The 16,620-nt window shown below is 42.6% G+C and overlaps 2 protein-coding genes across 3 annotated transcripts; one reads left to right on the forward strand and one right to left on the reverse strand.

Annotated features, from left to right (window-relative positions):
- Positions 1 to 1,564: 1,564 nt before the first annotated feature.
- LOC121706370 (tubulin alpha-1B chain) lies at positions 1,565 to 5,814 on the reverse strand. Its single transcript, XM_042087998.1, has 4 exons — positions 5,706 to 5,814; positions 3,208 to 3,430; positions 2,967 to 3,115; positions 1,565 to 2,817 (listed from the first exon to the last, which is right to left on the reverse strand). The coding sequence occupies exons 1-4, from the start codon at positions 5,706 to 5,708 to the stop codon at positions 1,837 to 1,839; spliced, it is 1,356 nt and encodes a 451-aa protein (XP_041943932.1). The 5' UTR covers positions 5,709 to 5,814; the 3' UTR covers positions 1,565 to 1,836.
- A 2,334-nt stretch (positions 5,815 to 8,148) lies between these two features.
- Positions 8,149 to 16,222, forward strand: LOC121706369 (tubulin alpha chain-like). 2 transcript variants are annotated; one of them, XM_042087996.1, is made up of 4 exons: positions 8,149 to 8,244; positions 9,074 to 9,296; positions 9,389 to 9,537; positions 9,663 to 10,879. In XM_042087996.1, exons 1-4 carry the CDS (start codon positions 8,242 to 8,244, stop codon positions 10,641 to 10,643), a joined length of 1,356 nt encoding a protein of 451 aa, XP_041943930.1. In that variant the 5' UTR covers positions 8,149 to 8,241; the 3' UTR covers positions 10,644 to 10,879. The 2 variants fall into 2 exon arrangements, with proteins under 2 accessions (XP_041943930.1, XP_041943931.1); XM_042087997.1 differs by lacking the exons at positions 8,149 to 8,244; positions 9,074 to 9,296; positions 9,389 to 9,537; positions 9,663 to 10,879 and adding exons at positions 12,651 to 12,762; positions 14,478 to 14,700; positions 14,788 to 14,936; positions 15,108 to 16,222.
- Positions 16,223 to 16,620: the final 398 nt, after the last annotated feature.

Here is a 16,620-nt window from a genome sequence, read left to right on the forward strand (position 1 = left end):
CGTTTGTGCGTGTGCGTGTTTCCTTTAGACGGTAACGCGACGTTCCGAGAACTTCTACGGGGCCGAACGGAGTACCTGCCTCGAGGTAGGTACTTTTGTGCTGCCCTGAAAGAACTTGAGATGTAAATGAACGAGGTGTGGAAGTGAAAGACGGCAAGAATATTTTTTTTAAACCTAGCAAGGCAGACATCATTTACAGCTAAACTGATAAGAAAGTAAGAAACACCAACAGCAACCTAGTTGGCACTGGTGTAGTGGGCAATGTTAAAGCTGTACAAGCTTTTCTTAAATTTTCACAGGGTTTCTTTCCATCTCAGAACACAAAACTAATCAGTGCATAGCCAGTGTAGCTAGTGGAGACAGCAGGTTATCTAGCCTCCCATTGACCATATACTTTAAATTATATTGAAAATGAATTTGAACTCTTGTAAAAGAAAAAAAGAAACATTCATGCAAATTTGCAAAAAGCCCACTAGCACGGGTGCCTTTTTGTATTGTAGTTGGCATGTTAAAGCTGTACAAGATTGTCTTTTATTTATATATATTTATATATATATATATATATATATATATATATATATATATATATATATATATATATATATATATATATATATATATAAAATATACAATGCCAGGGTAGCTAGTGAAAACAGCAGGTGTTAATCTGGTGTTCACATGACCATTATAGCACCCACCAACGTAAAAAAAAAAAAAAAAAAAAATCTGCACGTTTTAACCCACCAACGTAAAAGTGTGTTTTTTGGTGGAAAACATCTGGTGCATTCACAGCTGTTTGGACCCCAGTAAAAAGCTGATGAAAATGACTAAAGGTAGAAAGACAATAAATGCCTATGCAGCATACTGCTTGGCCCCCATTAAACGTGTTATGTGTCTATGGTCTCCGGTCAGAGAAGGCACAAACACAATGAATCCCAAAGCAACTGTCCATGAAGCTTTGCTTGGCTCCTAGTAAAGGTGATGATACGTAGAAAGTAAAAAAAAGGGGGGTGGGGGTTACAAAGCTTGATGGTCATGAGATTAGTTTGGATGCGGACAATTGTTGACAACTATACCCTTACAACTGCTAAAACAGATATCATTTCACTAAATCAGTGATTTTATTACATTGGTGGGAAGTTAAGGTAATACTTTTTTTAACCTTCCCACCAATGTAATAACTTCCTGCAAATGTAATAACTTCCTGCAATACTGGTTAATTATATTGGTGGGAAATTATTACATTGGTGGGTCTAAACATGCAGATTTTTATTACGTTGGTGGGAAGTTATTACGTTGGTGGGTGGTGGTACTGAATATTTGAACAGTATACTAGAAAAAACATAATCTAATACCTAAATAGTTGTTCTAAGGTATCCATAATATACGGTAAGATCCCAAGTAAGATACGGTAAGATATACGGTAAAATCCCAATCAACTTGTCGGAATGAGACCGGTGGTGTTCAACACAGTACTGCCACCTTATGGACACTAGTTGAACTGCTTGAGAATAAAGATCTAAACACCTTTGTTTATGTAAAGGAAAGACAGGGGGACAGTTCATTTTAGGTCAATAATTTATTGCATATCCCAGTCAGAAGGGGACAGACAAGTGTAAAACATGTAAAGGTTAAAAAAAAAAAATAATCAAAAAAAGACCGCCATCTCATTCCCTGAACACAATCACAGCACATCAATGACCAGTTTTCAGTACCAACGAACAACATGTATATCCCTATGACGTGTAACAGTACTTGCTCTTTTCCTAATCTAAGGAAAACAGTCATGTAAATTCTGACCAGTGATATGCATTCTAATGATTGACTGATTTCATTTTAATACTCCTCGCCCTCTTCCTCTCCCTCGCCCTCAATGGAGTCAACACCGACCTCCTCGTAATCCTTCTCCAGGGCGGCCATGTCTTCTCTGGCCTCGGAGAACTCGCCTTCCTCCATGCCCTCACCTACGTACCAGTGCACGAAAGCACGCTTGGCGTACATCAGGTCAAACTTGTGGTCAAGCCTGGCCCAAGCCTCTGCAATAGCAGTGGTGTTGCTCAGCATGCACACAGCCCTCTGCACCTTGGCCAGGTCACCACCAGGCACCACAGTAGGGGGCTGGTAGTTAATGCCCACCTTGAAACCTGTGGGGCACCAGTCCACAAACTGGATGGTGCGCTTGGTCTTGATGGTGGCAATGGCAGCATTGACATCTTTGGGCACCACATCACCACGGTACAGAAGGCAGCATGCCATGTACTTGCCGTGACGGGGGTCACATTTCACCATCTGGTTGGCTGGCTCAAAGCAAGCATTTGTGATCTCAGCCACTGAGAGCTGCTCATGGTAGGCTTTCTCAGCAGAGATGACTGGGGCATATGTGGCAAGGGGGAAGTGGATACGGGGGTAGGGCACCAAGTTGGTCTGGAACTCCGTGAGATCAACATTGAGGGCACCATCAAATCGGAGGGAAGCGGTAATAGAGGACACAATCTGGCTAATCAACCTGTTAAGGTTGGTGTAAGTAGGACGCTCAATATCGAGATTCCTACGGCAAATGTCATAGATGGCCTCATTGTCCACCATGAAGGCACAGTCAGAGTGCTCCAGGGTGGTGTGGGTGGTCAGGATGGAGTTGTAGGGCTCCACCACTGCAGTGGACACCTGGGGAGCTGGGTAGATGGAGAACTCCAGCTTGGACTTCTTGCCGTAGTCGACAGAGAGGCGCTCCATCAGCAGGGAGGTGAAACCAGAACCGGTGCCACCTCCGAAGCTGTGGAAGACCAGGAAACCCTGAAGTCCAGTGCACTGGTCAGCCTACAGGGAGAGTGATTAGAGTATGAAAATTAAATTCCTAGCAAAAGCAATATCTAATTGCATTTTGACAATTATATAAGATACAAAGTTATGTTAGGTCAGTGTCATATTTTGTCCTTTGATAACCATACTGAGACCCAAACTCTTACCAGCTTGCGGATCCTGTCCAAGACCAGATCAATGATTTCCTTGCCAATGGTGTAGTGTCCGCGGGCGTAGTTGTTGGCAGCATCCTCCTTTCCAGTGATCAGCTGCTCAGGGTGGAACAGCTGGCGGTAGGTTCCAGTGCGCACCTCATCTAAACCAAGAGAGATTTGTTAGTCTTCCATGTTCAGTACCATGGTGTGCTAAGCCAATTCAAACCTAAATCTCCATCAGTGCTCAGCTTACCAATGACTGTGGGCTCCAGATCTACAAACACAGCCCGGGGGACGTGCTTGCCGGCTCCGGTCTCACTGAAGAAGGTGTTGAAGGAGTCGTCTCCTCCTCCAATGGCCTTGTCGCTGGGCATCTGTCCGTCGGGCTGGATGCCATGCTCCAGACAGTATAGCTCCCAGCAGGCATTGCCAATCTGCACACCAGCCTGACCTACGTGTATGGAGATGCACTCACGCTGTGGAGAGGGAAGACAAAAGGGATGTTTATTAGATGTTCATTGTGGTTGTTTAGTGGTGCATGTGCAACAATGTGAAGCTATTCAATGTCCTACTAAACCACTTCTCATGAAATTTCATGGAACACCAATCTGGGCCCCACTTGGGGAAAAAAACAAATGAAAGAAAACTGAGAACCGCACAAATGTTGCAACATCCCACATTAATATATAGCCAAGTCCATATTGCAGTGAGCAGTATAAAGAACAGGTACTGTATTTCCAGTTCTCTTGCCACCATCTTTGTTTTATACACCATCTCTGTGCCCTTGGCCTATAGCCTGCATCCGCAACTCCAAATAGCTCATAACTGAGACCTCATAATTGTTGCACTTGCAACAGCCGTCCTCATGAAAAGGAATTAACAATTGACACTACAGTTTGAGAAGTGTAGGGAGAAGCTTAAAGCCTGAGCTAAGGCAAATCATGCCACCAGCCCCCACTCCTTTTCGCTCTCCCGCACCCTTCTGTGAGCTCCACCCTGCTGTTACCAGGGGATTTGCACATACAGTATATCCCAGTAAAGCTATGTCTGTTTCTAGGCAACCAGCTCCTTCAGGAAACGATTTGAGGTTTTCTGAAGGTGGAGTTCCACCAAGCAGAAACTGGAAAGGCATTTTTCATTCATGTGTGTGCTAGTAGACAGCTATTCTGATAAGTTATTACGCAAACTCATTTCTTTCTTTTTATCTTTTTTCTTCTTCTTATTTTTTTTTTTTTTTTCAATTAAAATCACAGGCCTATGCTAAACCTTCTTACATGAAGTGTTAATTCATAAGTCAAAACGGCATTATCGTTTATTTAAATATAGGTAGTAGCACAGGAATGATACGAATGGTTTCAAAATCGAGAGAGGGATTAGTTGTCAAAATCTGATGGCCGATGCGTAATGGGTGGTTCATTTTACGCACTGTGTACTGCGCAAAAGGATACATTTACCCTCCGAAGAAAATGTGTAATAGCTTCAAGAGATTTACACAGACCATCTGCAGGGGGTGCACCAGACAAAAGGTGCAGGCTTAGTTGGCCTAAGAAGGCTACACCCATCCCCCATATGAACACACCGTTGCCCGTCGGCGCCATCGATTCCCGTCGGCTGGTGAAATCTTTTCACGCACTTAGTTGCGCAAAATGTTTTATATGGTCAACATTTTTTAAAATGGTGAAAGCATGAGGGGTTTTCTCATTGACTTTCAAAATAGGTCACACTGTAAGAGCATTTGGTCGATAAGAAGGCTTTGCTTCAATGGCGACAAAGGATAGCCTATAGGCTAATCTCGATTTTACTTCCCCTTTAAAATGTCACTGTAATAGAGTGTGGAACAAAACTGTTCTTTTTAGGATGTAGTTACAATGACACAGTGTAGGCCTAATCTTTAAGCTGTTATCAATGTCGCCTCTTTGACTCGCGGCCACAGGTGGCGACAGGTCTCATCACGATAACCTTCCATTTCCATGTGAATTGAAGTAACCTTGGTAACCACAATCCTTGTAGCCCTTTAAAATTGGAGAACAGGGCACTTCATTGTCCAACATTATCGTCTATAATCATCTTATTGCCATGACGCCGAGACACCTCACTGGAATGAAGCGAAATCTGGCACCTCTTTAATCTATAATCTTCGGACCACCGATTGGTTCTTAATCTATAGACCAATTTAATATTTTCAACAATTGTGTACAGGCATATGCAATATGTTAGAATTATTTTCTGTACAGTTTCTAGAACGTTCCAATCCAGAGTGACTATCGCGTAATTGCAATTAGGTGCCTCTCCCACTTGCCGAATCAACCATGTCACAGCGTCACTGGCAAGGTGTATTTCATGGCCTTGATATTATAACAAAGGTCTGTTAATTGGCTCTAGGCCACGGCACACCAATACAGTTTATTGTGCAGAACCACGAGAAATCTGTCCAGATCTGTTGTGTAATCGGCATTTGCACCCTTCGGATTAATTACGATGAAATAGGAAAACTACCCAGATAATCTTCACATGCACAGTAGTACACATTTGGATACGTCGCTGTAGTACTGAACCACAGATCTATAACCTAGCCTATAATTGCTTATTAAATTAATTAACATCTTATCAGAGAGGTTTGGAGTTTCATTGAAAGATGAAGAACTAGGCTAGATGGTCAGCAATATTTCATTTCGATTCCTATTGGCCTATACCAAGAATCATGCAAAAATGTGATTAATGTTAAGTAAAGACTTTGGCAAGGACACTTACCATGTTGTCTAGAAGAGAGAGGAGTATTAAGATAAAATAGTTCAGAGAACGGAAACCGTCTTTTCCCGGATAGTATTTAGGTTACCTTGCTCGACAGTTAAGAGTCGATGTAGTAACTAACCTTCAACACTGTGGCGCACTAGTATTTATACAGTCGCATTGAGGGGGTTGCACTGGCCGAGGCCACATGAATACATTAGAGAAGGGAAGTGGGTGGATACTTGGCTTTGCTTGGCGTACGGCACCCAAACTGACTTCGCGTCAGTATGGCTTAACCAGTCGCATGATTTTGCGTAATTTTGACATTAGACCTTGCTCTCCGAAAGTCACCTCTTCTAAAACTCTTACTTTCACTCCAAGGAATGTAACAAATCTATTAACTTATCTTCTAAGCAAGGAAAATTGTGATGGTATCTCTTGTAACCCTCTATGCAATTAGGCACGTATTTATTAATACAATATTATGCATATCATTTTGTTTTAAAAAACAATATTCACAAAATTCACAGGGGGTGGGGTTGTAAGTGTGGTGGCAATGCACAGTGCATGACAATTAGAACTGAAGACTTCATGATGGGGGAGGTGGATGAGCCTCTCACAGATGCTGGTTGTGAACCTATTGTTCAGAATGAATGCAGCCTCACACACAACCCCAGATGGTACCCGGCATTCAGATATCTGCATAGTCAGTCCCGTGAAATCAGTCTTGACAATTTATTGTGGCTCTTGCTCACAGATCTACATCACAATGTTTTAAAGTGATTTTCTAAGACATTGAGCACACAAAACAAGCATCAATGACAAAGCAAAATTGTTACTCTGTGTGTACATAAGTTTAGCAATATGAAGCTGACAGGTAAGGCACTAATAGTTCTTCCAAATCTAAAGCCAATTTATTTGGCTTTTTCTGAGGTAGGTATAAATAGTTTTATAGTACAGCTTTATCATACCTGATTGTCTTATCCACCATAACCGTATAATGGACCAGCAAGAGTATTATGGTAGATTCATGTTTTATGTGTGATTCATGTTCATACCTGTAAGTAGATTAACAAATTCTTTGTGATTATTCTGTGCTGTTTTTGTTTTAAATAAAGTTCATAGGGGTATAGTTCATCGCCATCTGTAAACCTGACATATTGTAGCAGAATACTAGGCCACATGAAAGTGCACCAAGATGGCGGTGGAGGATAATCTTTCTGTGGCTTTGCAAACATTGCACTTTGGCAAAGTACCAAATTGTTTTTGATGCATAATTTGTGTGTGTGTGTGTGTGTGTGTGTTCCAGCAGCATGCACAGTCAAGCAGGCAGGAGCATGGTGTAGCACACAGGGGCTCAGAAGCAGCTGCTGTGACCCAGCCCTCTTTAGCCATGCCCAGACTCTACCATCAGAGCCAACTGGAGGATATTTAGGGCTTCATAATGCTCATCAATTATTTAACAGTTCATCTCCTAAATATCTATATTAATACAGCTGCATACACATATAAACAAAAGAGGGACATTTCCTCTGAATATTGGCCAGCTTAAGTTTAATGTCTGGAGAAGGAGGATGGATAGACTAGGCTATGCGGACAGGAAGGAAGATAGTGCATTCGTCCCCTAGAAACAGTGCTGACACTCTGATCATGTGACTCACTGCAGTGGGATGACTTCACTGCAGCAAAATCTCGAACAAAGAGGGGTGGAGTCTTACTGTGGAATGGAGGATAGGGAGAGACAAGGGTTGGAGAGGAGGTCAATATTGATGCTGCAAATAAAAATGTTGTATATATTTTAAGTCATCAACAGACCCTTAATTTTTGCCTTGATGTTTGTTACATGGTTGTATGCAAGTGGAGTTTAATAATAAAAAAATAAATAAATAACGAATCTGTTAGCTTTGCCATTTGAGTGACATATGATATATGTTTTGTATATTGTATATGTTTTCTGTTTACACATGAAAAAAAAATAATTATGGTCTCTGTGAAAGCCTAGCCTACTAATAGCATACTGTCTCATTACATATTATTCATATATTTAAGATATAGCCTTGTCTTTGTCCTATTTTTCACCACACCCTGGCAGTTGCCTCCAGTATCATTCAGAATGACAGGAGAGGCACAGGCCTGGGTGGGGCTCCTTGCATGTCTTCTATTCAGGGCTTATAAAAAATTAAACTCAAAGTATGCAGCTGTCTAAATATAGGTCTCATGCATTATTTTGTGTGTTTCAATGCTTCAAATTATCCTATTTAATTTTCATACTGCCATGTTACTAGGCTTAAAATGCAATAAACAATGTTTTTTTTTTTTTAAATGATCTTATGTTTAGAGTATCAGACCAATATTTAACTATAAGTAATTCGTAAATTGCAATAACGGCTAGATAGTCTTTGCTTTATCCGTTCGTCTGGCCTGCGCTCTAGCGTAGGCTATATTCGACGATAAGGCACCGCCTCCCAACTCTCCTCTCCTCCTGCAGCTATCTGGAAGAGTTTAGTATTCATCTCTTCAGCGCCTCCATCACCCGTCGCTTCCGAGAGAGAACAAAATGGTGAGACAATTTCCTCCTTTGTTAGCCGACTTATGATAATATTTTCCTAAAATTCATACTAACATAGGCCTATGTGGCTGTAAATCTGTTCAAATTCTCATATTTTACGGAGATTGCTATTACCTTGTGCTTGTAGTGATGATGGTACTTTCATCCACATCATGTCGGCAGGGAAATTTCGGCTCGAGACAAAAATGAAGCCTAGTAGGGAAGCGGCACGAGCTTTGTCTTTGTTGTGCTAGCAGATAGATATTAACACCGGTGCCAATGTATGTTTTTGTTAAAACAACAATTTTGCGAAGAATTAACATGGGATATAATAGGCTAAATTCATCCCTTGTTCCAAGATGAATAGAGTGCTTTTTACAGTCGCTGCCGCCAGAGGGGAAATTTGGATTGGGTGTGTGCACGAGCGTCTAACCTAGAGCATGTGGTGCTCATACTCATTTTCCAATTAAAACCAAACTTAAAAACAACAAACCACAGGTCGTTATACCTGGATTATATTTCATCACATGCAAAAGAAAGTCACACAAATTGAGCAGTTTAATCATTTTGCACTGTGAATATTTCAGAACAATAGTAGGCCTATGCTGTCATTGAGTCAAAACGATAATATTGGAAATCTAGCATATTACCCCTAGCTTTACAACAGACACTAAAGATTGGGATGCATTGATGTATTATTTGTGTTGGACATATAGCCTATGCATGTTTTAGGAATATTATTGTTATACTTCACATTATTCCTCCTACTAGGCTCTTTTATGAACAAAAGCTTTTTTGTCTTTTGTTAAATCATTGCTGTTTGATTATTTTCTCTCTCCAGCGTGAGTGCATCTCCATACACGTAGGTCAGGCTGGCGTGCAGATTGGCAATGCCTGCTGGGAGCTGTACTGTCTGGAGCATGGCATCCAGCCGGACGGGCAGATGCCCAGCGACAAGACCATTGGAGGAGGAGACGACTCCTTCAACACCTTCTTCAGTGAGACCGGAGCCGGCAAGCACGTCCCCAGGGCTGTGTTTGTAGATCTGGAGCCCACAGTCATTGGTAAGCTGAGCACTGATGGAGATTTAGGTTTGAATTGGCTTAGCACACCATGGTACTGAACATGGAAGACTAACAAATCTCTCTTGGTTTAGATGAGGTGCGCACTGGAACCTACCGCCAGCTGTTCCACCCTGAGCAGCTGATCACTGGAAAGGAGGATGCTGCCAACAACTACGCCCGCGGACACTACACCATTGGCAAGGAAATCATTGATCTGGTCTTGGACAGGATCCGCAAGCTGGTAAGACTCTGAAAAGTGTTAAGTCATTTAAGAAAAACATTGAATAATACATGTTACTATTATGTTTTCTCAGTTGTTTTGCAACTTTGCAACTTTGGTTTCATGCTCTATGACTCTTTTTTTAGGCTGACCAGTGCACTGGACTTCAGGGGTTCCTGGTCTTCCACAGCTTCGGAGGTGGCACCGGTTCTGGTTTCACCTCCCTGCTGATGGAGCGCCTGTCTGTCGACTACGGCAAGAAGTCCAAGCTGGAGTTCTCCATCTACCCAGCTCCCCAGGTGTCCACTGCAGTGGTGGAGCCCTACAACTCCATCCTGACCACCCACACCACCCTGGAGCACTCTGACTGTGCCTTCATGGTGGACAATGAGGCCATCTATGACATTTGCCGTAGGAACCTCGATATCGAGCGTCCTTCTTACACCAACCTTAACAGGTTGATTGGCCAAATTGTGTCCTCCATTACTGCCTCCCTCCGATTTGATGGTGCCCTTAATGTTGATCTCACTGAGTTCCAGACTAACTTGGTGCCCTACCCCCGTATCCACTTCCCCCTTGCCACATATGCCCCAGTCATCTCTGCTGAGAAAGCCTACCATGAGCAGCTTTCAGTGTCTGAGATCACAAATGCTTGCTTTGAGCCATCCAACCAGATGGTGAAATGTGACCCCCGTCACGGCAAGTACATGGCATGCTGCCTTCTGTACCGTGGTGATGTGGTGCCCAAAGATGTCAATGCTGCCATTGCCACCATCAAGACCAAGCGCTCCATCCAGTTTGTGGACTGGTGCCCCACAGGTTTCAAGGTGGGCATTAACTACCAGCCCCCTACTGTGGTGCCTGGTGGTGACCTGGCCAAGGTGCAGAGGGCTGTGTGCATGCTGAGCAACACCACTGCTATTGCAGAGGCTTGGGCCAGGCTTGACCACAAGTTTGACCTGATGTACGCCAAGCGTGCTTTCGTGCACTGGTACGTAGGTGAGGGCATGGAGGAAGGCGAGTTCTCCGAGGCCAGAGAAGACATGGCCGCCCTGGAGAAGGATTACGAGGAGGTCGGTGTTGACTCCATTGAGGGCGAGGGAGAGGAAGAGGGCGAGGAGTATTAAATGCTTCCCCCACGGCATGTGTTGCCTACTCCCACATAAACAAAAGGCATTCCCCGATCCTGACTTTTGCCTGAAGTATTAAGTGATGGCAGGTTAGGCTACCATGTCCCAGTTGGTATTAGGCTTCCACTAGTCCACAGACCCTTTATCAGTGTTCTGGCTTGTCCCATTGCTATACCTTTGAGTTACAAGTATTTTTGTGGCTAGAACCCAATAAAAACCTCACTCAAACAATATGATTGCTGATTATGATGTCTTTATTGATGTACTTGCATTATTTCTCTGCATTGAAATGTTTACAATAATTTATTACAAAAGAAGATAATAGCATTCAAATAAAATATGCTAATATTTGATTCTGTTATGTGGATAACACTAGGCAAACTGCATCTTGCTGATACAGGTATTGACAGATAGTTCAGTGTGATGTTGCATATCCCAAATTTTGGCTCCCTCCACTGGTCATGGTGATTTCAGCATTCTTTTTATTTTGCTATATGATCACCCCAAAGAATTCAACACTTAGTTATGATGAATAGACAGTGCTGTCACTGAATTACTTCTGCTAAAGCTGACAGCCCATTATTGATTGAGAGATTGTATTTTTCCACTGGGCTTAATTTAGAGAATGATAAAAGAAAACAATATGAACTTGTGCAATTAATGGTTTTTATACACATTTAGAAAAAACAAATATGTTTCAGAACGTAATCAGGTAACATGCATGCATAACACATATTTAGTGCTGAGGACTTTCTCTTTCTGTCGATTTCCTGTTTGTGTGTGTGCCTTACAGAATGCTACTGTTTTCAGAGAACTAGGTAACCACTGCACCTAGTTAAGCAGACACAATGGGCACTCTTTCCAGAATATTTTGTGCATTCACTGTGGTTGAAGATGGTGACTATAGCCTAGATGTCTCCTGAAGATCAGGTTTGATTTTGTCTACATGTGTTTCTAAAGAAAGAGAAGCTTCAATTATAAGTTAGCCTAACGTAGGCCTATTTTTCAAAATAGTTCAAATATCGCATTTATTCAACAAAGTGGTTGGGCCTTATAGGCCTACTTTAACATCAAACAACATAGGCCTACCATTGTATTAATGTGAAGTTAACGCATGATATATCTTGTTATATTAGCCTACATTATTATTAATAGGCCTACTGTAGGCTACTTCTTCCTAATGAAATCTGATTGTCTGCCCCAAGTCCTGCCTATAGGCTATGCAAATACATGCATGGCCTATGAGATAGCGATCTTTCAAGGGACCAGCAGAGAATGTCTAATAAGGGGAGAACTGCCACTTTAGGAAAACTTCCGGTTTCTGAACTGGTTGCAGTTCCTTCTGTGGTTCCACATGAGGGCGCTCGTCCACGAGTGCAGAATGCATGGAGGTCTATGGAGCTGTACCCCTCAAAATCCACTTTTCTCGGGATATAATTTTTTTTTTGAAGTAATTTGAGTATTGTATTCGAAAGAGGAGGCAAAGAAAATACACTTGGTTGAGTATTATATTTTTTAAAGTCACTTAATTGTTCTAAAAAGCCTTTCAAATGTGTCAATGACGTCATTCATTAGCACAATGCTAGCGTGTTATGTGCAACAACGACCCAACCTGTAAGAAATCAAAAGGACATAAGTACTCGTTCATTCAACTTTTGACCTATAACCCATGTTGAAGTTATACAAACTACAATCAAATCTGAGATTTGTCAACGACAATCAGGTGAAAGAGACAAATTTAGCCGTCTAGCTCCATTGACTCCCATTCATTCTGCACTCATGGCGATCGCCCCCAGTGGAACTCTGGTGGAACTGCATCCAAAATTTGGTACAATGGGACTTAATACAGAGTGGCAAGGCTCTCCGTAGACGGGCTCTGGGACCAGTAAGGAGGGCTCAATTCTTCCGGTTTCCGCTTGGGGTGGTATCTTTTCGTGTAAACCCCGCCTCTACGTGTCATAGCCGGTATATAACTTAGCACCCCACCCGTCATTAATCAAAAACTTCTCACAATAGACTCCTAAAGGTCTCTACGTGAGGGTTAATAGTAGGCTAAGACAGCGAATTTTTGTGTTTTCATTTTTACCTCAAATTTTATACCTTCATCTTAAATATGGTAAGTGGAAGACTGGGATAACTCAACAGTTGTCATTATTTTCTCTTTTTCGTGTCATTAATTCTGTTAGTGTGTCAATAAAAAGTTGACATTGTTACAGCTGTCTTATAATATCAAGTAATTACAAATTTGATTGGTCATTTTTAAAATGTGATAGCATCTCCTAAATGTCTTGAGCACAATTCCACTAACCCCTTGGCAAAAAAGAGGGTGCAATTTTAAACATCGTTTAATATTTGTGTAGTATGTTAGACTGAATCAAACTAAATTTATTAGAAAAGCTGTGTTTTGCCACTGCGCCACGGATTAATTCTTTTCTTTGTCTGGGCGGAACGTTCCCCTCGCCACCCCTCCTCTACTGCTTTAATTCTGCTTTGTTGCATTGTTGCAGTGCGGAGAAGTGTTATGTGTCCAGTGCACTGTCGGATCAATTCTGCGAATTCCGTTCGCAACATGCTCATACGATAATTACTGTAATTCACCATTCGTCATAAGATTCTCGTATTAGTCCCTGAGGATGTTGGAGTAGTCGAGCCTATATTTTATCAACGCATCCCCCTCTTAATGTGCAGTGGCCGAATCCATCTCCTGTCCTGGGGCAGATAGGCTATGAGTTCCCATTGACCTATATACCCGATTTGTCACCCTTATCTTTACCTCTAGTTGTCAGCCTAGCCTAGTTTTACAGTAGGCTATGTGAAGTGGAGTTTACTATAATCAGGCAGCCTCGTCGACTGTGGAGAACACGCAGACCGTTAGCTGAAAGAATGACTTCAGCGTGCTGACTTTCAGTTACATTATTTAGGCGGGATTAGAGCATAAATCATCCGTTAATGACACCATTGTGATGGGGGTCGGTGAAACAGCCTGCGCCCATGAAAGAGCAGCCGGTCGTGGCTAATGAGACTTAACAAACGCATGACATCATCTTGACACGAACCCATCTTTTTCGTGTGACAGTTGATGCTCTAAACATCTTAAGCTCAGACCCCGTAGGCATATTTAAACCCTCATTGACTATTGTATCGTAGCAATTTATAGGCTACTCTATTAATGCAGTTTATTGTCTGAAAAATATCAAGCATGTTGTAACCAGGAATAGATTTATAGTCTAACCAGCTTTGACCACATACTGTATGGCTATTTTATATTTTCACAAATCCAAATAGTGGGTTTACAAATGTGTTGGGGGGTGGTGGCATCTGTTGAGGCTGAAGCATAGTGACAGTGATGTGCTGCATCAGACTAGCAATAAGCACACTTAAGTCATAGCCCCTCTCCCTGCTGCAGCATTACACAGGCTCGCTGTGTCTTTCTCGCTGCATAGATCAAAAACATGCTGAGTCATGTGATAGACTCTAACACTAAAGTTACACACAGCTCCCTCACTAACACTCAATAATAAACCTATAGAATAAATGAGAATCAGTTTTTATTTCCAGTTTTTGTTTAATAGTTTCTTTTCCCAAACAAGCTACCTCATGCATATAGGTCGTCAACATGTCATTTTCCATGTTGATAGCCGCTGTAGATAATATAAGCAAATTTAAGTCTTAAAACAAGGAAAGCATTCAGCCAGCAGAGAACTCTGACCACTTAGGCTTGCCCCACCCAAATATTAAGAAATCACCCAAAGAATGTCATCGCTAAGGCAACACCCTGAACTTCCCTGCTCTGCCTTTGCCTTAATTGATTTTAATTTCTTCTATCTCCAGCGTGAGTGTATCTCCGTCCACGTAGGTCAGGCTGGCGTGCAGATTGGCAATGCCTGCTGGGAGCTATACTGTCTGGAGCATGGCATCCAGCCGGACGGACAGATGCCCAGCGACAAGGCCATTGGAGGAGGAGACGACTCCTTCAACACCTTCTTCAGTGAGACCGGAGCCGGCAAGCACGTCCCCAGGGCTGTGTTTGTAGATCTGGAGCCCACAGTCATTGGTAAGCTGAGCACTGATGGAGCATGAGGTTTGAATTGGCTTGGCACTGTATCGTACATGAAAAAGTAACAGATCTCTCTTGGTTTAGATGAGGTGCGCTCTGGAACCTACCGCCAGCTGTTCCACCCTGAGCAGCTGATCACTGGAAAGGAGGATGCTGCCAACAACTACGCCCGTGGACACTACACCATTGGCAAGGAAATCATTGATCTGGTCTTGGACAGGATCCGCAAGCTGGTAAGAGTTTGGGTCTCAGTATGGTTATCAATATATTTATTAATTATTTATTAAGTGTTATATTTGACACTGACCTAACATAACTTGGTATCTTATATAATTGTCAAAATGCAATTAGATATTGCTTTTGCCAGGAATTTAATTTTCATACTTTAATCACTCTCCCTCTAGGCTGACCAGTGCACTGGGCTTCAGGGTTTCCTGGTCTTCCACAGCTTCGGAGGTGGCACCGGTTCTGGTTTCACCTCCCTGCTGATGGAGCGCCTGTCTGTCGACTACGGCAAGAAGTCCAAGCTGGAGTTCTCCATCTACCCAGCTCCCCAGGTGTCCACTGCAGTGGTGGAGCCCTACAACTCCATCCTGACCACCCACACCACCCTGGAGCACTCTGACTGTGCCTTCATGGTGGACAATGAGGCCATCTATGACATTTGCCGTAGGAATCTCGATATCGAGCGCCCTTCTTACACCAACCTTAACAGGTTGATTAGCCAGATTGTGTCTTCTATTACTGCCTCCCTTCGTTTTGATGGTGCCCTTAATGTTGATCTCACTGAGTTCCAGACTAACTTGGTGCCCTACCCCCGTATCCACTTTCCCCTTGCCACATATGCCCCAGTCATCTCTGCTGAGAAAGCCTACCATGAGCAGCTAACTGTTGCTGAAATCACTAGTGCTTGCTTTGAGCCAGCCAACCAGATGGTGAAATGTGACCCCCGTCACGGCAAGTACATGGCATGCTGCCTTCTGTACCGTGGTGATGTGGTGCCCAAAGATGTCAATGCTGCCATTGCCACCATCAAGACCAAGCGCTCCATCCAGTTTGTGGACTGGTGCCCCACAGGTTTCAAGGTGGGCATTAACTACCAGCCCCCTACTGTGGTGCCTGGTGGTGACCTGGCCAAGGTGCAGAGGGCTGTGTGCATGCTGAGCAACACCACTGCTATTGCAGAGGCTTGGGCCAGGCTTGACCACAAGTTTGACCTGATGTACGCTAAGCGTGCCTTCGTGCACTGGTACGTAGGTGAGGGCATGGAGGAAGGCGAGTTCTCCGAGGCCAGAGAAGACATGGCTGCCCTGGAGAAGGATTACGAGGAGGTCGGGGCAGATAGTGTGGAAGGAGAGGAAGAAGGAGAGGAATACTGAATGTCTGGTCCAGATGTCACTGTGTGGTGAAGTCCTTGTAGACCACACTCCACAACCACTTCTTTTTGTTTCTTTCTCAGTCTGATCTTACCTGTGTCTGAATTCTTTACTGACTTAATAAATACCCAGTGACAGTTCAACTTTATGGCTCCATTTTCTGCTTCGTGTTTGTCAAAATATTTCTAGATAGATATTTTATTGATCCCCAAGGGGAAATTAAAGGTCTCAGTAGCATACAGACATCACGCACAACATGCACTTACAGCAGAAAAAGTAATATAGGTATATAAATATAAAAAAAAGACTGAACAATAAAGAACGTAAAATATCTAATAATAACTAAAATATCCACATAGTGTCCACATAGTGTGCTATATATATATATATATATTTTTTTTTTTATATATATATATGGTGTGTATACCTTTATCTTTCACACAATTATAAATCATAAGACGGTGCAAATTAATTGCTACGTGTTATTTTGCCTGCTTTGCACTGAAAACCTGCTATATCAATTGAAACAATTACAATTATT

This window comes from Alosa sapidissima, chromosome 4, assembly GCF_018492685.1.
Source record: "Alosa sapidissima isolate fAloSap1 chromosome 4, fAloSap1.pri, whole genome shotgun sequence".
In the NCBI taxonomy this organism is placed as follows: domain Eukaryota; kingdom Metazoa; phylum Chordata; class Actinopteri; order Clupeiformes; family Clupeidae; genus Alosa; species Alosa sapidissima.

Coding starts and splice junctions, on each gene's coding strand:
- LOC121706370 (XM_042087998.1), bottom strand. Junction 3,116..3,207: donor TCTGGAGCCCACAGTCATTG/GTAAGCTGAGCA, acceptor CTCTTGGTTTAG/ATGAGGTGCGCACTGGAACC. Junction 2,818..2,966: donor TGGACAGGATCCGCAAGCTG/GTAAGAGTTTGG, acceptor CTCTCCCTGTAG/GCTGACCAGTGCACTGGACT.
- LOC121706369 (XM_042087996.1), top strand. Junction 9,297..9,388: donor TCTGGAGCCCACAGTCATTG/GTAAGCTGAGCA, acceptor CTCTTGGTTTAG/ATGAGGTGCGCACTGGAACC. Junction 9,538..9,662: donor TGGACAGGATCCGCAAGCTG/GTAAGACTCTGA, acceptor CTCTTTTTTTAG/GCTGACCAGTGCACTGGACT.